This window comes from Varroa destructor, unplaced genomic scaffold (genome assembly GCF_002443255.2).
Source record: "Varroa destructor unplaced genomic scaffold, Vdes_3.0 BEIS01000002.1, whole genome shotgun sequence".
NCBI lineage: Eukaryota > Metazoa > Arthropoda > Arachnida > Mesostigmata > Varroidae > Varroa > Varroa destructor.
In genome coordinates, this window is record NW_019211455.1 from 27760507 (window position 1) to 27786897 (window position 26391).

Below are 26391 nucleotides of genomic sequence, written 5' to 3' on the forward strand. Positions count from 1 at the left end.
CGTGCAATCGACCCCGCGCGACGAAATACAAAGGCAGTAGTTTCACGAAAATTTTGTATAGTACTATGCAAAACGCAAAGCTCGGCAACCCCAGACGTCGTTATACTCGGCACTACTGCCCTTGGAAGTGCATATTAGAAACCCAATTGCTTTGAAAATAGCTACCAAAGATATGTTTAGTTCATCGTCTAAGGCAAACCTGAGCCCTGTTCGACAATGATCATTTCGATAAATAAAAACGGTTTGGCAGGTCGACCAATAATAGCTCCAACATAAAGGCTTCTAATGTTCGCATTTTGGCTGCTAAGTCTACTATTTAGTTAGTTCAACGCACCGGCAAAGCTCAATTACAGTAGGTCGTACCGTAGCGTAATTCTTAAGCAAACCTACAATCAGGATAGGCGCTAGATCATCAACATTACGATCTGCTAGTCCATTTTTCCTATTAACAACAAGCGTACTCTTCGCGATACGTCTAGCCTCAACGTGGCGATCAATGCGACGATTTAATCTCTCCAGCAACTGTATTTTTCAATGTGCTTTTCGGCTACATGCACGTCAGCACGCGTTCTGTCTTCTATGCACAATCGTTTGCCCACATCCACCATTAGAAATAGCTCGTCGAGAGAAGCCGTACCGGCTTTACCGTAACTAGCTAATAGTTAAGAACGTTTTCATGCATCGTTCGTCAAACGTAGGCGAACAGACAATCGAGATTTCGATTACATGCTTTTACCTTACCATCCATTCATCCGTTGCGAACCTTTAAATCAGTTTATTTCGATTAAAAAATTCGCTTACTTTCCCTCTCAGATGATCAGCCGCCGCTGCCTGTTCGTCTGTCGCTGCGCTTTGCTTCTACTGCCGTCGACCGTTGAGTGACCGTCTATAGCGGAGCGGGCTTCTCAGGCTCCGTAGTCGCCGCGCGGTAAAAGAAAGCTACTGCTCAGTCTACGAGAGCCGGGAAAGGGTCAATAACGATGGAGAGGCGAAAGAATCCCAGAAGGCGCAGACATCACCCGCCGCCAGCTGATCGGACTGTGCCGCCGGCGCTGTGGGAGCCGTTATTAACGACAATACAGCGGCTGACTTCTGTTACCGCCTCTGCCTCCCTCCAGCAGTGAGCGTAAGCCATTAGCGTAGTTTCGTACAGCATGTAGCTTCTAGCTGGCAACAGAGTGACGCAGACTTGGTCGCCCCTCGACACGCATCAGCTCGGGGAGCTGGCCTCTACCAGACAACAAGCAACCTGCCGATAAGCTCGTACCAGCACGCGTAAAGGATGAACCTTGCTGCGGCAGGTAGTTCTGGACCAGTCAAGAGGTCCTAGCAAGCCTGGCGATTCGCAGGACAACCTGTGCTGGGGAATAGCAGGCTTACGTTTACAATTCATCGTCATAAGATCCTTCGTAATAGAAAGCTGCCTCGCTCAATGGAAGCTGCAAGACGGTCGGTGCCTCATTTTTATCGTCCTAGCATGGCAGCCGATATTCCGCCCATACGAGAAATCAACAAAGCACCCTAAAAGGACTGTTTGTGACCTGTTTGAGATCAGTTGGTCAGTGTATTTTTGTGTATATGTATGTGAGTACCCTTTATATTTTCTCTACTGCATCACTTATTCTTCGTGTTGTGAACTGCACGTATGTGCTTACTAACAACGACGATAATCCGCCATTTGGACACGTAGAATGTCTCCGGTACAGATCAATTCACGCGACAACAGGTTTGTATTATGCCAAAGGTCCACGTTAGGTTGTACGTCAAACACTGGCTTATTTCATAGCACTCGCTTACTTAAGCTGTACTGTTCTAATAATTAATGGCATTGAGTACTTTGTCTGACGTGATCGATTAGTTGACCCAACCGATTGCCTAATTAACCCGACGAACCTTTTTTTTGTAAAAAAAAAAAAAGACAGTTCATCTGTGTTCTTCTATCCGGCGAAGTGTCTTTGCTGTCTACGTAACAATCTCCGCGAAAGGACAAACGTGTCTATGATTTTATTGCGTATATGTAAGCACTCATTAACGTTTTGGATTGGACATTCTATACTTTTCTGTTTAAATTCTTACATATTATTTGTCATGATTGGTGGTGTTTGTGCCTGACTTTGGGGTTAAGGCCTTTCAGATTATGACAAATAAATGTTATCAATAGCCCGAAGGCTGTATCATTTCCAATAGACCACCATCAACCGGGAATCTCATGACACTCTCATATACCTAGCAAGCCGTAATAACAGGACCCGTTTCGCTAGCGCAAGCAATGCCAAATAAATCTTCATAAATAAAACATGGATGAGTGTGCGCTTTTCTATGCAACTATGTCCTCACAGAATTCGATGTGCGGGAACAGGGCATTTATACAAAAAATAAATATGAGTGGGCCAAGGATCTAACCCTGCATGATTCCACGCTTTGGAAAATGGTCATTTAAGATTGGCATTGGCAATTAAGGAGTGATTACTCAAATAGAATTCGAACGAATTGTGAACGATAAGGAAAACATCATAGTAAAAGACTATAGAGCTAAAAAAACGAGGGCTATAGAGCTAACAAGGGAGTTTCCCCTATCGCAACAGCAAATGGTCCAGTGATTGATACCACAAAGGGCCAGGTTCGAGGACTGGAAGCAAAGAAAATTATGAAGCAAATTCAACAAAAAAAAAAAACATTTCGAAAAAGTGAGCTTTCAACTGGTATTTGACACGGCTTTTAGAGAGTTGCACTGAAATGGGTTATAATTATGGATTTGCAGTTTATTGGGTTATCACGGTTGTCTGCCTCTTAGAATAAAGGAGAGACTTCCCGCGTGAATCTGCTGGCGTATTTGTAAAGATGTTATAGAAGATGTTATAGACCTAGCTAAGCTGTAGTTTTGGTGGATTTTTTTTAGTTGCACGTCCATGAATTACGCGGTGACGACGCGTTCGCTGTTAAACTTAGGTACCCGTGACAGTTTAGACTCGAAACTAAGCTCCAACATACGTTGTTCCGTGCCGAAAGCCAGCCGTATTGTCTGATCGATAGTAATATGTCTGCTCGATTATTGTAAAAAAGATAACCAATAATGATGAATGAGTTTTCTATAAACTATTAATAACGATGAGGCCATGTAGCCAGATATACGCTAAATTTACAGGTGCCAAATTATCTTCTTGACCCTAATTGGCAACTGAGAAAGACGATTTAATGGTCAACGTAGACGAGCCCAGGGCGACTGCGACTGCCCAACGGTCACATCCCAGACAACCACACGAACTAGTCAACTGAAATCAAACAAACATGTACAAATCATCAGCATAGCATTTACAGTGGGCCAGCCTGATCACACCTAGTTTTAGTTATATTGTTAGCACAGTTGTCAGCTTCTATGGCGTACAGGTAAACGTTGAATCCTGTGGCTGTTATGAGCGCTCTACACTCAAGGGACTTCCCGTCAAAAACCAGCATTATGACTACTTGACTATATTCTTAGGTGAACTGATGACAGATGCCGATTTGCAGGTTAAACAGTTTCCAGTGCAGTGACCTTAAGCCTCGCGATATGATAGAAGCTGGACAGGACATACCGCTGCTAGCATAAATGAGATATGGCCAGCGACAGATTTCTTTGATCCAGAATGTTTTGCCGAGCACCTGTTAGGCAGCACAAAAATACAGTATAACCGATTGTTATAGCGTACAGCTGCTTATCGGCTATCGGAGTTTTACACCGACATAAAAACCTGTATCTGGATAACTATATTTTACAGCGTAATTATACAACGACCTATGAGTTACGGGCTACCGAAGTCTACGCTCTGGGTCCTGAGCGATAATTTAGTGGTCGACGAATTTACTCGAATTCGCACCTGGGTTCGTTTCGTGTTGGGAGCCAGTTACCTGATTAAAATACCTATCGACAGTACCCATAGGATACAGAAAAAACGTAAAAGTTTCTGTGCGAAGTGGAAGTTCCTTCGACGCTCGGCACATCCATCGCAAACAATATATTTAAATTCTTATTACATTTTATTAGCATACTTAGCTATAGATGCGACGAAAAATCCTCTGGGTCAACTTAGACCATATGTAGCATTAGGGTCTCTAGCTGAATGTTAGTGCCGTAACAACATTCGTCTAGCGGCCTAAAGTGCGCAGACATCATTGGCGTGATCGTCATATAGACATTATAAATCGAGACGTCTACACGTTAAAATGATCCAAGCATTGTAAGGGACTATATTTTTAGTTTCGCCGATTTGAAATTGAGTCGAAAGACAATCTGATGGGAGTTACTCAAGGCTAAACGAATGGCTCTATGCATAGGCAGCTGCAAGCCCTCAAAATCATAGCTATCCATACGCAGGGTCATTGGGGCGTCGGTGCTGACAATGCCATCGTCGGAATAAGGGGCGAACGCCAGACAAAAACATGTCTACTCTAGTAAACCGTACAGAGCGCGGGTCTAAGTGTTGCTATTACTCTTACGTTTTGTCGATTTGTTTATCAGTTAACCTTGCCGAAGATATATTCTTCTTACGATGAAGTCAACATTACTAAGCAATGATTTGACAGAGCTCAGACTGTAGTTCTATTGCAATTAACAATATTTACGCGTAACAAGTTTAGTACAGTAAGTGACCTATTTCGGTAATGTGGAAGATACGCAATGTTTTGACGATCAAGCCATATGCCAAGAGAAGATTCACTGTTGCATTTGGCCGAACTTATCTTATGATCGTCGTGATTAGCGTGATAGGATTTCTAACACCGAGGCCCCTATCCAAAAATTCAGTAGTTGCAGAAAGCCACGTAGAGCTTAATAGATAGAACAGTTGAAAATACAATCGGGCTAGGCTATTAGCGCTATCCTCTACAGCTCAGGATTTACTCTCAGGAAGTTGGTTTTAACAGCGATAACAGGCTACAGTAGTTGGTCCTATGATTTATGCCGATCTGGACAGCATCCCGTTTCTTTCGACTTTTGCTTACGTGTATATCTTTCATGAATACGAAAACGGGTTTTTCAGGTATATTTTACTCAGCTTATGAGTCGACTCCCGCGAATTCTGTGGCGTGTGATAGCAAAAAATGATACGCATCTTCGACACTCATGCGTTTCGAGCTTCGACACCGCAGAGGATTAGTTCTGCACAGCGTCACGTATGGCGTGACACATGGGGCAAGACTCCTTTACTTTCATTGTTAGGTAACTTCTCTCACCCTCAATCTCGGCCTGAGTTTACGCTAGGAACAGCTATGGCCAGAAGGATTCGCGCAAACAGCTACCGGACACGCGAACACGTCATCACCGATGCGGAGCGTTTTCGTTCCGACACCGCAATGCCAAGCGGTGATTTCATCCGCAGACGAAAATAATATCATCAGATTTAATAGCAGCTTCTTGTGAGGGCAGGTCGGAGAATATTTAATGAAGGCCATTGTTGGAGTATCAGCCCGCTGTTAATGATTGCCATTAGTGTATTATTAAAGCAGAGTTCCAATCATAGGTATCTAAAAAAAACACCGCTTAACTGAAGCTTAGTTTTTCGATCGTATGCCGATTAGGTATTTTACCTACGATCTATTCTTGCATATATAGCCTCATACTTTAACTTAACGATAACGCCCGTAGCCGAACTCGCTAGCGGATTTATTTTCTGCGCTTAGTAGAGCCCCCATATGTCACGAGGGGCCAGTGACGCCCCACTTTCCTAAGCCTGCTCCCAACGTAATACGGGTTAAAATTGGTGTAGATTTTCCAAAAGCGTTACGGCCCGCACGATATGTCCCGTATAATGGATTCTCAAGTTGAGAAACAGTGCGTGATCATATCTTGTTGTTTTGCATGCCGTTCGTGTTTTTTGGTAGGATTTGTCAGGGGCGCAATTAGTACATGGTTCGACGTAAAGTTCTCTGCTGCAAAATTACGCTAAATGGGTAAAATAATGATTCAATACCTTTTTATAAATACTATTTGTTCCTCTCGTCTGCATTGTTGTGTGCACTATATCGTTCTACTTGAAGCTCACTTCAGTTTTAAGCGTCTAGCGGGTTTAAACGTATGATTCTGACTTAAGTATGATTAGAGCGTACCCTGTAGATTTTTCGCCAGCAGTTGGTATAACACTATCAGAGCCGGAGGTAATGGAGGCGCCCTATGGAGGAAACGTTCTACTGTTTTTTCGGACACACACTTAACTCTGGAGAGCCAACTACTATTTCAATATGTGTATCAGTTGTCAATATTATTCGACTGAGTAGAAAGATCTGTTTGGCGATTTAGCTATTGAACAAGATAATTCTTAGAGAATACATAGAAATCTCTCGATACAGAGCGTCGACGAGATGTCGCTAGTCGACTAGCTACTAAGCTAAACGGAAGCCATCTTTGAGTAACATGCATTTCTCAAGCACACTACTCTCTAATGAATTATTACGCCAGTGACAGACTTGATTCGTAATTAGAAAAAAAAGTTCCTCTATGAGAAATTCACATGGACTGTAGCAAGTATACAGATGCAAAAAAAGGAAACTTGTTGACTGTGTAACAAACGGTGGTCTCGATTGCGGATTAGATCGTTGCATGGAACAGCAGGAAAGCCCTTATGTCATCTACTGTTTCAAGCATTCTGTCGCTGTCAATCTAAAAACGTAGGACACGGTCCGTGCAATACGTTGCCGGTCGCCGCGTATACTGGCTATATTGCACCCGATCTACGCCACATAGGCGACGTACTGCAGCCCGTTGGGCAATTCAAACTGCGGAATAACGAATATATCTGACGACAGCGCGTTCGTTCTATCGTCCTGCCAACTCGATTCTGTGCAGGTCAGTCACTGCAACCTGACACAGCATTAAGCGCCGTATGGTCAGTTGTCTACTTTATACGGTCACAGGGGAAGCTAAAGACAATAAAAAGAAAGAAAAAAAAAACTCGCGTTATCTAATGAGCAGTACGTCGTTGGACGTTTCATATTTATTATTGTAACACGTATTTCTGAGAGCGTAGAGTGTCTAGTTCCAAACTAGGCTAAAACGTCAAAAAAATGATGTTCGTCTCCAAATATTAGACGTATAGAGTTATAGTTGGTTTTATCTACTCCCAGGGAGAGCTGAGTGCTAACAAATAACAGGATTGAGCTTAAGGCATAATCGGTCGTTCCCTTTTTGAGGATTCTGGGTAACAACGCGCGCTCTTTCCTAACATTCACTGTCTAACATAAAATCGCTAATCCAATTAAACATTGTCCAGTGGACACATCACTGTTTCTCTCTGCTGTCCGTTGTTCTCGTCATACAAAGAAGATGAGACACCAAGCCTACCACTCAATCTAAAACGTACGCAACGTTATACTTCTTCGCACGAAGGGACGGGGTTCTGAAAGGTGACGCATCCATAGAGAACATAAATCGATCTATGGCCGAAGGCAGCAGTACGAATGGAGCCCATTTTTGCCGCGAAAACATAAAACCTAAAACTACACAGGAACTAAATCTGAAAAAAGCACTTGCTCTTATTTGAGCCACTACAGCGTGTCCTGGTAGGTCCATAAGTGAGAAGGTTCAGTCCTAATCGGAACTGGAACCACGAGGTTCCAGTTCCGATTAGGACTACTACGTAGATCCTAGGTCATACGAATATATCTATGTACATGTACTGTTTATGTTGTCTGTATAATTTTAATGCCCGGATAAACTAAATATAAATTTGTAGAATTTAAAGACTATATGGTAACTAAGCATTGATATCAATAAACATGTAGATAAATCAGGATAAATAATTTGAGCATCTGAACTAATTGATACTGATATACAGACATAAGATAGCTGTGTACGTAGAATACGTATTCCCGATGTGCACGTAAATTCTATTATTTTATCTCGAAATGTCAACTTCTAGTAGATATATAAGAAACTTGTGGCCAGTACTTCATCAGAGGTCTCGCTTCTATCTCGTGAGCTAGCTCTGTTGACAGCTCCGAAGAAATCAAGGCTTGCCTGGTTATGCCCAAGAGCACTATTCCCATCATTCAAAAAATTTCCCACTGACAAAGCTGTCAAGAAGCTATTTGACAAAAAAGTAATTTTGGCCGTTATGTTACCACCTCTATTGGGCCGAAAGTAAACGTCCGCCCGGTCATTTTGTGTGGCGGCCAAGATTAGATCAGACGATCATTTATAATTTCACCGGAATTAAGTCCGATACAATGGAATCAGTAAAGGACTGTTCAATCTTACACTTAAGCATAATGTTATTATCGTTCGTTGTCGATTGGCAGGCATACACACGAGATCCAAGGGCTACATCGAGCATGTACCTCACCTATTGTATGTCTGTCTATTAGTAAATAAATGTTGAACATGGCGCATTTAAAATCAGAACACAATTTATGTAATTAGTATGTCAACTTTATGGCTAAAGCATCAACTCGAAAATAACATCGAAGCCCGAATCTACTGAGTCCGACAACGGGCTTTTTAACTACAACGTTTATGTGGACAAGCACCATTTTATACGACCGCTGGTGAGTTTTCCCGGAAGGAGTCGATTGTGTAGAAATTATTTGGAATCATTTCCTCCAATCGAATACGGTCTCGTTACCACGCTAGAATGTAAATTTGGCCTGAAGGTAGTCCGGGGTGCGATGGATGGGGACGAGTCCAGATATGGTGTTTGTAAGCTTAGGATTGCTTAAAATTACCGTCGAAACACCATAACATAGCCTCTGGCATTTATCGGCTCGTTGGTCGAACGTCGAAAGCCCGACATACCGCCGATTTTAGTATCTCATAGCTACATACATAACTCTAGTACTTCATTTGGGTATAGTATAATATAGTGACAAACTTCGACCTGTTCTAATAGCTGAAAAACTTTCCATTGAAAGTTTAAGGTGATAAAGAGTAGAATTCAAATCGCTTTGTCGTCAGATAGGCTTTAGGTGTCTCTTCTTTTTGATTTCAGAGGACCGCAAACCTGAACTCCTATGGTAGAGCAACTGAGAGGTATTTTCTTTCGCTGACAGGTTTTGAAAATTCGAGCTTACCTTATTTGAGGATGAGATAGCACAATTAACCAAAGATCGATCACAATAAAAAAACATGTAGCTAGTTCTTTTTTGAACTTCGATACGTCCTTAATTAGTTATTAAATTTGAAACAGATTTCACTATATAAAGGTTGTGCTGGTATCCCAATGCCGCTCAAGTTGCTTTCAGCTTGGAAACTTGGAAAAGTTTTTTGTCGTAGCCTTATGAGGCATAAAACATAGCCCGGCGAGAATATTTTATCGATTACTTGCCATTCGTGCAATAGGGTTTTAAGAAATTCAAATTTCCTTAGTTACCGATGAGCTTGCAAGTTCTTTGTAGACATGGCTAAACGGCTAAATATACAAGCCACTTTTTGACTTACCCACGGGGCAAGTATCTACCTTCAGCAACGTAACTAGCTAGCTGGCTGGTTTTTGCCACAGTCACAAACGGCAAATGTGTGCAGAAACGTATTTGGAAAATCACCATTGCTATTAGAACTGTATGTAATATCTATAGGCAATGCAGTGTCTAGCGGAAGATCGCTACTGACTCATCATAGAAGTCATCTTGTTGGTGGCGTGTGCCAAAAACGTGTTCGCTTCATTTCTATATTGTCGTATACGTCGTTGTATAGATGAGCCATACGTACATAAAGTTAAAAAGTAGTTCGCCCTTATATTTATCGTGCACGAATACCAATGCCTCTTTTATGCTGATCACTGGACTGATTAATTGATCATGGTATCCTGTTTGAGCTGCAGGGCATCTATTGATTCGATGGTCCAGTTGGCACTCGTTCCCACGCCATCTGTTTCTGTAAGTCTGATGCTCTCCCGTTCTATATTTGTTGGTGCTGCTAAAGAGACGGCTTTTACCTGGCAGACCGCTCGTCCAAAGGCTGGTCTCCTATAAATAGGACCTTTTAACCAGACACTATGGTAACCCTGAGTCAATCTTATTTTCACGCTGTTTGATTCAGCTGCTTCACAAGCCACAACCGTGACTGCCACGTTGCTGCCCGTGATATGATCACTCATTTCAGACAGTGCTTGGCGGGTTGTGATTTCGCCTACAACAAGGGCAGGCGCTTCGTTGAAAGCCACTTGGTCAGGCGCCTAGTGATGACTATTCGGATCAAATTAGGATCTGCAAGGCCTTTATCCATAGCTGTCTTTTTTGTTGCGTCGAAGGGCGCCGAAACCTATAACTTTACTACCTATTCTATACTTTACTACTGTTATGGAGAAAGACGAGACGAGACGAGCGGCTTCAACAGCGTCTACACGCTTTGACTCATCATACGACGGTCGGGATTTGATAGGAGATACCTTTATATGGGAGTAATTGGAGTCTACAATCTACGTTGATCGAAACGCTTAAAGTTATAAACTTATTAAATCGTTGCCTTAAAGTTATTGTCAAAATAGTTCGTGCATTATTCAGATAAAGTTGCATCTGCGATTCAACATAGGGGACACTGCTGACGTACAGTCCCTTTGACAATTTGGCCTGTATTCATAAATCTTAATGAACCTTCCGTGGAAACACTCCAAAGTACAAACAAATTGTTATCGTATGCAACTAATTATACATTATTGTACAATAGCAGTGACCGTATTAGAGTGCATACAAATCAACTCCTATCTGGGACATTTTTTCTTACATCGTAATCGAACAGTGCATAAGCTATATTATGAAACCCTCTCTGAATCTGCGGATTCATCCCGACAACTCTTACGTGTGTCTTCGGAACCCCAGCGGCGGCTTGTTTGGGTCCGCCCTCGCTCTCTATGTAAGTCTCGCCCCGCTCATCGGTCTGCTTAAACCCTACCAACGATATGTCTATCCGCTCGGTTGGTGGGACCGGCTTTTTCTATTATTTTGACCGTCAAGACAGCTAGCCACCGTGATCATTTATGACGAAAAAGCGTGAAACTTTTGACAGGAGTATGTCTGTTTTTAAAATGATTCTGACATACGAAGCTATCATAGCGGTATAAGTGAATCCCGAAGCTAACGGCTGTTGTACAGCGCTTTTTTGCCCAGTTGCTCTTGTGATTTAAGTATACTCCGTATTGTTGTGCTGATTGGCCCATTTACCTCTTCCGTAAAGGACAAGGAAGGGACCAGCTGAGACCGCGGGCTTCGCAGAATTTGTTCGCCTGCTCAGTGGGCGACCGTTCGGCCAGCGTCAACGAGTTCCTAATAGTAATCTACACATGTACAAATGTGAACGATGTGCAGCGGCAGCTGTAGGGGAAATTCAACACTAACATTTCGACATCACACAAAGTTCTACGGGCTGACAGAGAGGCCTGTTGGCATAGTGGCGTAGCCCGCTGTATGCAATGAACACAGGCTATTGCTTTTATGGTTCTCATCATTTAGCCATTTGTTTATCGCGGAACTTGTGCGCGGTTGGTGTGGCCGTTCCGTCCGCTAATTGCAACCGTGTTTGTGACCGTGCCGCCGCGGCCGTCCCAAGTCCGGTTCCGCTTACGGTGAAAGCGAAAACAATCATTGAACTAGTTCAGCCATTAATGGCAGGCATCGCTCGTATATCGTGAGGATCCTGGCTTTACAATGACTGCTGTTTATGTCGTGGCGTCATTGTTGACACGGTACATCCCTTCCCTACTGGGTATTGTCCTGATTTTGTTTTCGTTCAGATCGACAGGCCTCGTGTCCTGCAATATATTTCATCCAGTACGAGCGGTAACGATAACGATTTCAGCAGGAGAATAGCGCCAATCGTCGTCGCACCCTTGAATAATGTCGCGGCCGCCGCGTTGACAGTTTTTGCGTATAAATATAGCTGTCACCAATGTCGCTATCTCGTGCAAGTTGCATGAGTTGCTAGTACGGTACGTAAGGGGAAAAAGCTAGAATGGTGCTATTAGCTGGGTCTTGATTTCAGCTTGTCATACTCACCGTTAATCAAACGCTTGCTAGACTTATACAGTTATGGCTGTTTCACGCCACTCGTATTAATAGCAGTACTCGCGCACCGGCCGCCAGCGGCGCGGGCTAAACCAGCGGTCCGTCAGGGAGGCACTCTCACTCACACGCCAGCCATCTAGTGCCGCTGCTATTGCTGGCTACAGCCGCTATGGACAGCTAAAGGAACGGAATTCTCTTGCTGAGTGAAAGACGAACACGCTGCAGCATCAACAAGAGCTTGCAGCTATAAATGATTTAAGTAAAGGTAGAAGATTAGCGTTGTCGGCCAGCCAGTAGTCGTTATTTACCATTCGGCCAACGGCCATCGGCCGCGAGAGGACCCTACGCACAGCAGACGCACGCCGCCCTGAGACCCGGCGTGAAAACAGCGAACCAACACTAGCTGGGGGTAACCAGAAACATCCATTTAGCTGGACTAGCTTCAGGTATCTACTTAAGTGCTGTGTAAAAAGTCGCAGTTAAATAGAACGGGAAGTGGCGAACTATTCAATGACATACATCGCCGATGCCAAGATCAATTAGCGGACAATCAGCTAGAAAAATCACCGGCGAACTGGATAGTATAGCGTTCGCTTGCTTGATTTGTTATGTTTGTGAAGTGGTATGTGCTTAGCTGTGCAATCGTTCTAGAGGTGTGACGTGTTTGTTGCTGTCGTCGTCTCTGCCATAAGATAAGAACAATACCTCATCAACTTGTCGCTATCTACTTCGCCATTGAGGGGAGAGAGGGTGAATCGTTACCCCTTCTAACATTGATCAGGATCACTGTGAACATCGAAAAAATTGTCTTTCTCAGTTTATGCCTATAGCGGATCCGGACAAGTCGGGTGAGCGTGAATAGAAAAACTGATACTTCACTAATAAACGTGACAACTAAACGAGAAATGCATATATATAGTGGATTAGGTGGGTGTCATTTGATGATATAAGAACTGCCATAGTGTTATTAAACTCTCTAGCTGCGTCCACGGTTGAAAGAGAGTCAGCTGGGCGTCATTTTCGTATCCAGGTTCGGAGCGGCGGAAAGTCGACGCGATGGTTGCGGAAAAAGATCGTGATCCGCCAAGCTCGGCCAGCTCCGAGTGGTAAGCATTAAGTACGTTAAGCATAACAACGCGAATCAACTAAAACCCGGGGCTGTAACGGTGTACTTCGATTATAAGGGTCTGTTTGGTCGCGTAGCGGTAGTAGCCGGTGGCTGTTCTACAGGACCTTGACATGAAATAGGTACTGTCGTATAAGACTAAGAACAATATGTTATTCATACCGTAGCAGAAACAAAATCTGTGCTTAGAGTTTTCCAGTGTTGTGCACTGCTATTGCCGACACTTGGTTTAAACAACAGTTAAGCCTGACGGCAAGGGATTCCATTCATTTATGTAGATTCGTATTGAAAAAGACATCCGGTCCCTGGGTACTTCGACAATTCGAGACGGAAATGCAGTATAGATCTATTAGTGTAACAGTCGATGCCCGACTATAATTTTGCCTAAGCATGGCGCACATGTCAAGGTAGTGTATATTGTTTCTCCTATGTCAACATATAGGTGTCCGGAGTCCATTCTAGAGAGCAAATTAGAAGCTACAAGGGACCAGGCTTACCTAGGCTAAGTAACCAAACCGTGTTAGTGGTCGTATGCGATCAATACGGTATTATAGAATATTACCGCAAACACAGCCCAGTGCTTGCCGCTGTAAACGATAGTGATTACTTTTATCTGTTGTCTTGCTTTTTCTATGTATACATATGAACGCCTCAAGTGAGTAACAACTTAAATATACTCTTACAAGTTCTAGACTAGCAAAAAGTTGGATACAGTTTCTACCAGTACTTTGGCTACTGGGACCTATCTACACTAAACATATATACATGGCCTTTATGATGAATGATATAAATAGACGAATAAGCCATAGTGTAGATAAAAACGTCGAGAAAATTACAGTAAATTTTTAGCATTTATTCTAACAAACTATTCTTCGTTCCCCGTGACAATGGCTGGCCTAAAAGGCCGGGCAATGTCTGCGGCAGACCGTTGGCCAACAGAATTTTGTATGTGGTCGTCAAGACTAGCTAATATTATGTTGCAGATACTCAATTTAAAACTCACGCCCGCTACGTTTAAAAGCAACCAACAACCCCGATCGCAAAGCTAAGACGTTTCGAGGCTGGACCGTCGCAGATATCTCGACTATCTATTTAGCGGACAACAGTACTTCGAATATGTGCTTAGTCGGAAATAGCCGCTTCCTGCATGGACAGCCATTTGTTCTTTCTGATGGCTCCCGCGATGCATGCCTAGGAGTTAATTTTTCCTTTATTTGTTAAAAGCGTCGTGACACGCTCCTCCACGCGTCCATCTGTTCGCGTACTCAATGATAACTAAAATAATATAGGGCAAATCCAAACCTATTATACTTAGTGTGGCTACTGTTCAACGATAATTCAATAGAAATATCAGACGTTTGGATTCGAATAATTGCGCCAGCTCTTGCATAAAATTGCCTCATGTCAATAATCTGTTCTCTTGTTTATAGAAAAGCACATCGATATGAAGGAAGCGTTGCCTTTTGGGAGGTCTCAGTCACGACTTTTTCTCAGGACACATTAAATATATTCAGCTTATTAGCCTATTTAGCTTTTTAGGTCGTTGTCAAATTGTACGGGCCACAGGAGTTGAAAGATTTTATAATCCGGAAGTGTGTGCTCACATGGTATCCTCAGAGATGTATACCACAGCTCTCTGTATAAAGACGGTTTATGATCCGAGTGGCAATATTGTGCCTCGTTAAACCTCGATCACTTTTATTATTTACCATAAATTCACTCTAATATGGACCCTTGTCAACGGATATGGAAAAGACGCATAGCAGGCGGTCAAACAGGATACAGAAAATGGACCTTTTCATTGCCTTTTTTTTATCGAACACCTTACTGTTGAACGTAGCTTTGAACGCATGGAAAGACTCATTCTTCAATTCAATCGAACGGCGTGAAACGATAGAATATGCCAACTGGGTATTTATGTCGCCGTAACAATGTTAGTAAATAGGTATTCAGCGAGGAACAGCACCGCTATTGATTTCATCGTCCAACCGCGAAAACTAGTCTGTGCCAAATGATATACTCGTTGGTACCCATTTGTATTCAACATAATGTACCAATGGTGTATTCAACTTGTTCTAATGCTCTCGATGTCTTAGTGTTGTTGGTGCCCAGCTTTTTCCATACATAGGTGTTGCCCTGGCCAAGTCCTTTATCTCGATGGTAAGTTTCTCAATTTTTTTCCGTCCAGTTTCAAGTGATTTTACTAAAAGCCATACTTGCTGTTTTTAGAAGGAGTAGGACGGCTTCTTTGAGCATGAAACAAAATGTTCCGCTGAAAATCATAAAGGTTACATTCGCGTGCGAGTCGTGACTGCATTGAATATACAGGCGATATATCTGCGTGAATACAAAAGCACACCACTTCGTGCAACTAAGATTAGCGGTCAGCGTCGAAAATGGTTTCTCTTTTGTCTTCTACAGTGGACACCATATATATATATATATATATATATATATATATATATATATAGATAGATACATGGTGCGTAACGAATCGTTGAGCGGTTTCACTGCTTTCGGAATGGAAAACAAAAGCGAATTTCTGTGTGTGTTTTTATTTTCACGTCAACCCAGCCCAGGCCAGGCCAGGCCAGGCCAGACCAGGCCAGGCCAAGCCAGGAGGTTTTGTCTGTAGTGCTCGATGGAAAACTGTGTTAGCCGAAAGCCCAATCAGGTTGTCCCTTACATAGTTCGATCCTTTTTGTATGATTTTAAGTTACAGCTCTGCGTAGTTCAGTACCATTTTACAAATAGAACGCACTATGTTGTTTTCGGGCATCGATCATATGGTCGTGCAAAAAGGAAGAATAGAGACAAACTAAATTATAAAAGCGGCACGTCTACCTCAAGCTACCGTCGCGCATCGGCCGACCTGGGAACATAGTTCTGTACAAAATCAGTCTACTCATGCCGGACCATAAGATAGTTTGCAACGCATCACGATAGAGACCGGCATCGACTATCGCAGTGATCGTTATTTTATTTGGAAAAAAAATAGTTCGATGACACTTTCGTTACACAGGTCTCTATACTTAGTGACTCATATGAGTCAAGTGGTTACCCTTGGATTCTATGAGATCTAAATACGATACCTTTGTTTATTTACGTAGCTGTGTAGCTGAAAACACCTTTTATCAGAATCAATGATGCAGTTGAATGAGCCGCTAGCACGTACATTGTGCTTCGACGTTATGCAATCAACGACGGTTGTGAGTGCTTTGTGCGACCTTGACATTACGTTACCGGCTTTTCCACTTCAATACAAACAGCGTTTATTTTTCATTAAAACGCTATTCTAATCAGAAGCGTTTGCCTTTTTTTCACAGCAGCGAGCCCTATGTTTCCTGTATTTATCTTCGATAGTTGGCTACTCCTTGTTCGGTTGCAGACACAGTCAAAGAGGAACTACTTCTTACGAACCTAATGGTACTTGCTTTACATATGAATATGTTTATAAATATTCGAATAGATGGCTTCTTCCACTGCGGATTTCAATCAAGGCTCCGCGTGTTCTTTTTCTCGATGGTAAACTCTTTTCCGTAGTAGAACTCGTTAGTTTTACCTTAGCGACGCATCCTCTGGGATCGTCGAAACGCGATAAACACAAACTACTAAGTGAACCTTTTTACAACCTAATGTACGGCGGTACCGAGACGCCATGACAACAAAGATGGCCTAAAATATCATAGATGCCTGCTGGATTCAAGGTCCGAGTTCGACGATATCGTGTGATACCGTTCCACTGAACGCCTCTTACGTTTCATACACCATTAATGTGGAGTGGAAGAGTCCGTTTAGCCTATTCAATAAAGACGTTTTACCCGGAAGTATTCGATTTAGAGCTGAGATATTTATGATTTCGTACAGAATACGCGTTTTGCTCCTGAATGATTTGAAACTTCATAATATATATATTGCTGTTTGTTAACAATCACTATTATTAGTTTGAAAAAAACGGTCCAGCATCGCGTAACGCCTCAGTTGCTAATATTATCAATATATATATATATATAGATTATCGTTACATTGTCGTGAGAATGAAGCCCAAAAGAATTGCCACCACATTTCAGACAATGGTCCACTCTGTATCTTATGCTAAGGTATACCATATATCTTAATGAATTTGGAGTTGCCCTACAACAGACACTTGTCGACGAATGAAAATTTTTACAAAATGAGGAAATGTATATGTGTTTAGCTGACTCATTGCTGATATGAAGGTGGCCAACCAAAACCACATGAGACTAATGGCCGACAGCGCGAATACCCAGTATTTGGCAGATTTCCACAAAACGTTCGTTAGCCTAGACGGGTTCAGAGCGTTCACCCAGTCGACGGGTCGACAGGGTCAACCGCGTACAGACCTGAAATCAGTGAAGTTGGCCGGTGATGCCGGGCCGCACTTCATATTACTAGCAGATGGAATAAACAAAATGTGTAGTTTCTACGCATACGTAGTAACGATAATATAGTGCTCTAGGCTATAGTTTCTCAATTGATAATTCTCTGGACAGAAAATCACCTTACCATTGTTTTACTGCATTAAGAATCTTCTTGATTGACATCAGAATTCTGCTAGGCCAAGAGCTGGTGTCGGTCACACAGAAGTGATTGAATCAAGTCACTTATACCTTGCGTTTTCCATTCATGCTAATCTGAATATCTTGTTCAACATTTCAAGAAGAAGGTTCGAGTGTCCTTTTCGTTGAATCTAATTCTAGTTACTATGAAAAGGTACTCGTTTATGTTTATGGTGCAGCGTAATTGGTAACTTTCTCCTAAACGACAGTAACTATAAAATTGCCAAATTAGAGGGAGTTGTCTTTCACAATGTGGATCCTTAAAATCTTTAGCGTAAAGATAGGCGTAGTATATAGTTGTGCTACCATGAGCAACAGCTGGCCTTGTGTATATATATGATATAGTGCACAAGTAGGTTGTTTATTTTTACCGACACTCGATGGTGTCCTTCTATAATGGCTTTGCTACACCGCAATAGCTGCAAACAATTAGCGATCGTTTGTCAAATATAACAGGTAAATCAGCTACACTGGCAATGCAGGAAACCGAAACGTGAGATTTTAGTCATTTTTTCGGCTGGGCTAAGTCGGCCTGAAGTAGGTCCGCCGCCGAGACATCAACGTTGGCCTTTTTAAGACGTCTCGAAGATTTTGCTCATTCTTGAATTCGTGTTAACGCGGTGCTAAATATCACCACTTTAACAGCTTTCTACTAGAGAGGTAGACGAAAATAAACAGGTCTCATTCTTTCATTATTTCAGATCTTGACTGCAGCTGTTACGTCTACCCGTAGATGTAGTGTCTAGTAGTAGCGTGTCATGAAGTGTGCATGATGACGATAAGCGTTGGCTGCACGTTCACCGTTGTAGCTCGTCGCGGCGAGACAGTGCCAGGATTTTGTGCTTGCGGCGGTTGCCCAGCCTTTGACGTGACACAATTTTTCTCTAAAGCAAGTGCCCCAAGGATACTATGCAGATTAGAGGATGGCAGCGTACTTTTGTTGCTGTCCACAAGCGTAACCCCATGTAAAGTAGTTGTGATTGAATGTCTATTCGTGGGTTTTGACCTGTATCAATCTATGGTTGTTTATGGTTTAACTAGTTTATGATTGATCTAGATATGTATATATAATTTATGTTTAATACAAACGCGGGAGCGGTTTGCATCGTAGCAGCTCAAGGGCTGACAAAAGAACGAAAAAAGAGCTATATAAGGTAGATTACTAAAAGCTTGTAACGTTCATTGAGACGACTTAGTGCTGGTCGCATTCACGTCATGTGTGCGTGTGTACACTTAGCTCACTGTCAAATCGTTTATTTAATTTGCACGCCCGTCGCAGGAACTATAACGCATCCGTAGCATGTTCGATTTCAAAACAAACTCTTTGATCAACGACGGTCATTCATGAAAGGGGCAAAATACGACTCTTTGCAGAAAGAAAATCTGCTTAGCGCTCAACACTACACGGTAAAAATAACAATACAATGTAATAAGTAAGTAATATAATAAGGAGGCTAAGTAATATCCTCCTTTATTATATCTCTATTTTTTTAGCCATGTGCTCATTCGGTGGACGATGCGTCCCTATGGCTAGTTCTGGCATCGTACTCTGTATATACTGTCGAAACCAAACCGCCGTATCGTTGAGTAGATACGCAGCAGTCCAGTCCAGTGTCGAGAATAAAAATCACCGAAGAAAATACTGATTTAACAATAATAAAATAATTACTCAAGATAGAATAACTATGACACTTGGCTAGACTAACGCAAACATCCATCCCATAGGCGATGGGTATGCCACCAACCACCCATACATTTATGCATAAAAATATGGCCAGTATACATTGGCCCCTGCGTCTTTTCAAAAAACATAGTGGTTTCAAGTGTTAGTACTGCACGTGTCCTACGATAGATTAACGGCTGGCATTTGTTTTACGGACACGTTGTACCTTTAGTAGTGATAATGGCGATGACTTTGGTGGGCGCGGGACAATCGATGTTCAACTGGACTTCGAGACAAAAATGGAGGCAACCGCACCTTTGAGCCCCGCTACTTCGACGACGACGACGACGGGTGTATCCAGTGGACCTGTTCAAGTTTCAACATCCCCCGCGTCTCCAACGGCTTCCCGAAATCAGAACAAAACTCACAGACGAGAACGAACGTTTTCAGCTTCATCCAATAAAGGTATGTTTGCGTGTAGCTGAAAGAAAAAAATCGAAACCGTTTCAACATTACGCTACACGTGTCGTTTTGCTGTTGCAGATAATCATGATTACGTTTTTACTCAGATATAGATAGGCTTCCTTCACGTCAGCCAGGGTCGGAGTTCATAAACGTATCGGACTTCGTAGTACGATTGATCTAGCCGTGTCTAACCTCATCTTTTAGGCGTCTCAATAATCGTACCGGGACGAATGTGTTGCTGCTTTTCTGTCATTGTATGAGTAATACCCTTAGGGTTTTTGTTTTCGAATAGTGTTTTGTCTATGCTTGAAACAAGCATCTTGATAGAATATGATTATATACTGTATAACGAACATAAGGCTGACGATACGATTTTTCAGAAGCTCCGAAAGCACGCTCTATTGCAACGTTGGCTATCATCAGATCAAATGGATTGTTTCTAACGAAAAATTATTCGTCAGTATTTAGCTTGAATCCCGTTTCTAGTGCATTTGCTATCCGTTGTCGGAAACGATGTTTCGAGATCGTTTTTGGGTATGCATGTTACGCTGTTGAATTGGCGTGCAAGGACCATGGGCATCGCCAGCTCTTGTAGACAGATTCAACACTGAAAAACTGAAATTCTAACAGTTCAGTGTAACTTGCCCTTAACAAACTTACATGGTAATAGTCTAACAACGTACAGACAGATTAGACCACCTCTTGTTTCTACAACCCTGTGCAGTCGAGCACCGGATTGGTGAATATAGTATGAGCTATGACGTTTCCGACGACGCGTCACCCCCCCAGTCTCGCGTGTCACTTCGCAAGCGAATATCAAGATTGCTCGCCGTTAAAGGTCCTATCAGATACAAACTGTTACTTGGTTACCAATTAAGTAAGCTTCAGATGAGAGCTTCAGAGATCGTTTATTCGTTTGCAAGCAAAATTTTGTTCATGGGCAAATGTTCCGTCGTATCTTCTGTAGATTCTTCTTCTCTAAAGCCATTGTTGGACGGACCCCAATAGGAATATGAACTGTTCCATGTTAATTGTAAGTCCTTACAGACGCATATTGCTGCAGCATCGAACCTGATTTGGGTGGCCATCTTGACAACAAAATCATTTAAGGCCAACGTTTTTCGAGTATTTTAGTTTCGAACTGAAAGGTTAGTTCTTAGTTTCGGAGAGATTCTTCTGCCTCTCCTTACGTACATGCGCGAGCTCGAATATCTTAAGCGTAGCGAGAAGGCGTGTGCTGATCTTTGAAGTAGCAATTGATTTCCCGATTAACTGACGGATAAAATAGTTTAGCGCTCGTATCAAGGTCGATTTAACACAACAGCGAGTCTGAGAGACGCTATTGAAGTGTGATCTTAATATTAGGGTTAGCAAAGTCAGTCAGTTAGGGTTAACGCGGAACTGCACGTGCGTTGTGCTGTGATTTAGGTGATCCTCCGGTAATTCGCACTCGACAGCGGACGATCTATACAGCTGGCCGCCCGCCATGGTACGATAAACAGGGTCAAACCGTCGAACCATTTATTATAGGCATCTGTGGTGGCAGCGCTTCCGGAAAGACAACCGTAGCCAAAAAGATCATTGAAGCCCTCAACGTGCCCTGGGTCACGTTGCTTAGTATGGACTCATTTTATAAGGTAGTGCTGTTGATAATAATAGAGAATCTTAGGAGGAATAACAATAATTAACGCTTATTGATATATTGGGAAGTTTTGATTATTTGGTCTTTCTCGTTTTGTTGTTTGATTTAGGTCATCTATAAGCAAAATAGAAGTACCTTTGTCAGTAGTCTGTTGGTGATACTATGTGATTGCATGGAGTATTCGGCGAAGACCTGGATGGACTCAGCAGTCTTTAATTTACGCGCAGATATTCCAAGTAGCGCTTATTGTAAACCCTTAAATGCTTATTGTAAAAATCGAATACCGGCACAGTTACTATAAAGCTAATACTGCGTGTTAACTGCCTGGCGCAGGTTCTCAATGAGGAACAGCACGAAGCCGCCAACAAGAACATGTACAACTTTGATCACCCGGACGCATTCGACTTCGAACTGCTCATTGACACATTAAAAAAACTAAAAGAGGGTAAACGTGTGGAAGTACCTGTCTACAACTTCGTCACCCACTCCCGCGAGAAGCGTTTCAAATTTATGTACGGGGCAAATGTAATTATTTTTGAGGGCATCCTTTGCTTTGCGCACAAAGAGTTACTGGAAATGATGGACATGAAAGTGTTCATCGACACGGACTCTGACATTCGGCTGGCCCGACGTCTGAAACGCGATATCTCGGAGCGCGGTCGAGACCTGATCGGCTGTCTGGAACAGTACGAAAGGTTTGTTAAGCCTTCCTACGATTTGCACATCGCGCCAACAGTTCGACATGCCGACCTCGTAGTACCGAGAGGCGGTGAAAATAAAATTGCCATCGACCTTATCGTACAGCACGTGCATGCCCAGCTGCTTGCTCGCGGCCTAAAACTGCGTTCAACCCTCGTCGAAGGATATAGCGATCAGCCGATGCCAACCAGCCTGCACATCCTATCCGAAACTCCGCAAGTGCGTGGTATTCATACGTTCATTCGGAATCGCGATACTGATCGAGACTCGTTTATCTTCTACTCGAAACGACTGATGCGTCTGCTTATCGAAGAGACGCTCTCGTTGCTACCGTTTAAAAAAATTGTCGTCGAAACGCAGCAAAACTTAGTGTATGAAGGTGAATAGATGGTGTCAAACGGAAAAATTACAGATAGAAACGTGACCGAATCACATTTGCTCTTTTCTATGGCGATCTTCTTAGGTTTATTCAACAATGTGAACACAGCTCCATCTTCGCTTTAGAAACAGGAAACAGTCTTATTTTGATTGCGCGTTCCCGTATGTTGCAGGAATGAAGAGCGGAGCGGGTAAGATCTGCGGTGTTAGCATCCTGCGCGCTGGGGAAACGATGGAGCAAGCACTATGCGATGTATTAAAAAATGTTCGCCTTGGTAAAATTCTTATTCAGACAAATGTCCTGACCGGCGAACCTGAACTTTACTACCTACGGCTGCCAAAAGATATCCAGGTAAGCATAAAATGACTTACTCATGGTGTGTACTCATTCGACGACTGTATTTGATACGACGAATTGTCCATTGATGATCAATCCCGAAAGGATTTTCCCCATATTCGTACAAATCTTCTACGCCTCTAGTCTCCTACGTGTAATAATTTAAATCTAGTAGCACCACAACCATCCAACCACTTAGCGGGCAAATACACCAAAGTCCTGCACATATCTATTGAACTTCATAATGTGCTAACAATGGCTGTTATTTGCGCGTTTCATCAGGACTACCGTATATTTTTGATGGACGCAACTGTAGCAACAGGTGCGGCATCGATGATGGCGATACGCGTCCTTCTCGACCACGACGTACCCGAAGAGAATATCACGCTATGCTCACTGCTTATGGCTTCCTCTGGCGTACACTCGATTGCATATGCCTTTCCCAAGGTGCGCATTGTTACAACTGCCGTTGATCCAGAGATCAACGACAAGTTCTACATCAAGCCAGGCATCGGTGAGTCTTAGCTTACTGCCTCGTTATTTGCTTGTTACGAAGTTCTTCGATAAGTTCCGAAGTATCGTTCGATGGACCCTAAAATTATTGTTGTAGTCCGCCTGATCAGTCTCATGGATCTTCAGATTAGGTATTGTGCGTACGATGCATTAATATTTGATTGCACCAGTTAGTCTAAGAATCGATAAGGGAGAGAGAAAGCGAGCTTCTAAAGCGTTCATACCTTTTTTTTTTTTTTTTTTCGGTATCTGTTATAGGAAATTTCGGGGATCGTTACTTCGGCACTGAGGCAATCTCATACAGCTAAAAACAACTATTAACGAGATCTCACAGTTGCTCATTTAATCAACAATCTTGCTTTACCTGACCCTGTCCGACCCGCGCGCCTATAATCGCTGCTTGCGACTCAGTTTCTTAATAAAGTATCGATTAAGCAAACGAGGAACTGAGCGTCAAAAGCACACAAAATACTGTCCCTAAGCGGAACATTGACGGAACGGCCGCCAGGATAATATCTAGGCGGAAAGTATTTGCTATATTGAATTGTTTTTGCAAAAGTAAATTGATTTGTAGACATCTGTGCGGAATAGCGCACAATGCTAGAAGTCCATTGGCTATATGTCATGGCGAAGAAGCAACTAGGCGTTGACACTGAGAAACGGACTATTTTCATCGGTGTATTATAACGCCGTGCTCTGGCAGCGTGTCTCAGCATCCTAAGTTTCAACAACGTAAACATAACAAATAATGGGTGTAGGTGTATTTGAATAGCTGGAAACATGAATAAAGTGGATGGAAGACGACCAGATGATATCAAGTTTTCTTGACTCTCGGCGTTTGAGCATTTGCCGAATTCAAGCAATACAAAAACCTATGTTTTTGTATATATATATATATGGCGTACTAAATATATATATATATATATATATATATATATGCGCTAACTTCATTCTATAGTTAAGGAGAAGAACAAAAAAAAAAAAAAAAAAGAACTTAACCTACCCGATCAATTTTATCTCATCTATTGTTACAACCGAATTCTTATAGAATTCCATACGGAACTATGGACTTATGTGAAACTTTTGTACGAGGAAGAGGAATATGGGTAATAGGTGTAAGGAATAGTTTGTTTTTGAAAGTTCGCAGAAAAAGGTGTAAACGATATTATACGGCAGACTGTTCAAATATATACAAGTACGTATGATAGATACTTAAACACGGCGTCTAATTACTAGTCGTTAACAAGCATGCGGGAAGCTCTGGGTCATCGTGGGAGGGACTCCCAGAGGACGCCGAGTCCATTAGGCTAATTGGAAGGCCCAGATATGGTGAATAGATGTTTATAGGTCATGTGCAAACAATTGTACTGCTTACGATGATGGCTGACAATAATAAATTCTGTATGATATATATATGTGCATCGTGTGTCGATTCTTCACTGATTTGGCCGTTGTCCTTTTCAATACGCCTGATCCAGTCAAGTACGTACGCAATGATCCGGGAAGACTGAATAGCAAAATGTAGTGAATGGCGCTTCTTCGAACATGGTATCGGTTTGGTAGTGAACTATGGAGATGGCACAAGCTCAACGGGTAGCAACGTGTAAATACGATAGCTTACGACTACTTGATAGCCCTATTGTAAGCCTTAAAATACGTCGGGAAAATGAGCACTGAGGAAGTATTAAAGCTGGCCGTATTTGTTTTCGACAGAAGTTGCTTTCGCTGCCGCTGGAATAGCGCCTGTTACTAGGCCCATTCCGTATGTGTGTACCCACGTTTCAGGTACAGCGAGTCAGCTAGATCTATCCGTAATGATATTTCGGAAGTATAGGCACAGAATAGGGAAAACGATCAGCAGATAACGCAGTTTTTATTAAAGGGTAATCTGTTCTCCTTATCAATTATGAGAATAGGGAGAACCGATGTTAATACCGTTAATGTTCGTGCGACAGTAGAATTTGCGTGCACATTTGTAGATAACAAAGTACTTTGTACACTGACTGTGCCATCTATGATTAGAGCCCTTGGCTGTATTTTCCAGTCGTTTGTCCGAGCTGCCAACAATAGATATTACTATGAACATAAGGTGTAACATAAGATGTACATTACCGGCATTTTCACAATTTACCCGAATCGTTAGAGATTTTAAGAAAGGAAAACCGATATAAAAATGTATTTGTGTAAGCGCTCAACTAGTCTTCGCTGTCACTACACAGATACGCACTCTAGCCCTAGAAGACTGTATACGTATTACTTTATACAGAAATGTAACGCAGAAGGGATGTTTTCGACAGTCCATTTTACCAAGGCCTGATAGGCGTCCAGTGTCGTATTTTTCTTTGCACTGTTTTGTAAATTGGAGATAGATAGTGATATAATTAAGCATTAAGCAAGTGACTTGGATGGCCAAGTTTCTGGATGAAAGAGACCGGGGCGGGAGGGGAGGGGTGGGTGGGTGGGTGGGTCGCTGCATTGGGTTTCGCTAACGATACACAAAACACGACCTGTGTAAATAAACCCAGTTAACTGATACAAGACAAAACATCGAGCATGCGGACGTTCGTGAATAATAACCTTCTCGCCTAGCCTGAAGGGAAAGAGGGCTTGATTTATGGTGATGATTAGTTCTATGGGTTCCGTGTTTAGCGGTCTCAGCGGCCTCGTGAGCGGCGAGAGTCTAAGATGAGGTAGCATTGCAAAAATCGTGTATACTTCGTGTATGTAACTGCAACGAGAGCAGTAGTAAAGTTACAATTGTAAATGACGAAGATAATCATTATAGTGATGGCTGTCGGAGCATACAACACGTTCGGACGGCGGGGCAAAGAGACAATAATAACGGATGATAAGTGATATCCATTTGAAAAAGTGTAATTGAGTAATGTGATAGATATCAATAATGTGACCCACTTATAATTTCGGTGTACGATGAGGCTCTATTAAACGAATTCTAATAAAAATTCATAATTATATTATTAAACTTCTGTTCGTGATTACGAGGAGATAGACGTTGCTCCA

At 42.4% G+C, this 26391-nt stretch overlaps 1 protein-coding gene across 9 annotated transcripts; it reads left to right on the forward strand.

The window, feature by feature from the left end:
- Positions 1-1019: 1019 nt before the first annotated feature.
- l(2)k01209 (uridine-cytidine kinase-like lethal (2) k01209) lies at positions 1020-24789 on the forward strand. 9 transcript variants are annotated; one of them, XM_086979981.1, is made up of 9 exons: positions 1020-1726; positions 18375-18562; positions 18953-19106; positions 19569-19801; positions 21230-21438; positions 21777-22521; positions 22694-22872; positions 23140-23371; positions 23629-24789. In XM_086979981.1, exons 3-9 carry the CDS (start codon positions 19018-19020, stop codon positions 23676-23678), a joined length of 1737 nt encoding a protein of 578 aa, XP_086836107.1. In that variant the 5' UTR covers positions 1020-1726; positions 18375-18562; positions 18953-19017; the 3' UTR covers positions 23679-24789. The 9 variants fall into 9 exon arrangements, with proteins under 9 accessions (XP_086836107.1, XP_022645752.1, XP_086836106.1 ...); XM_086979980.1 differs by lacking the exon at positions 1020-1726 and adding an exon at positions 12198-13073; XM_086979982.1 differs by lacking the exons at positions 1020-1726; positions 18953-19106 and adding an exon at positions 12198-13073 and having other exon boundaries at positions 18375-18638.
- The last annotated feature ends 1602 nt before the right edge of the window (positions 24790-26391 follow it).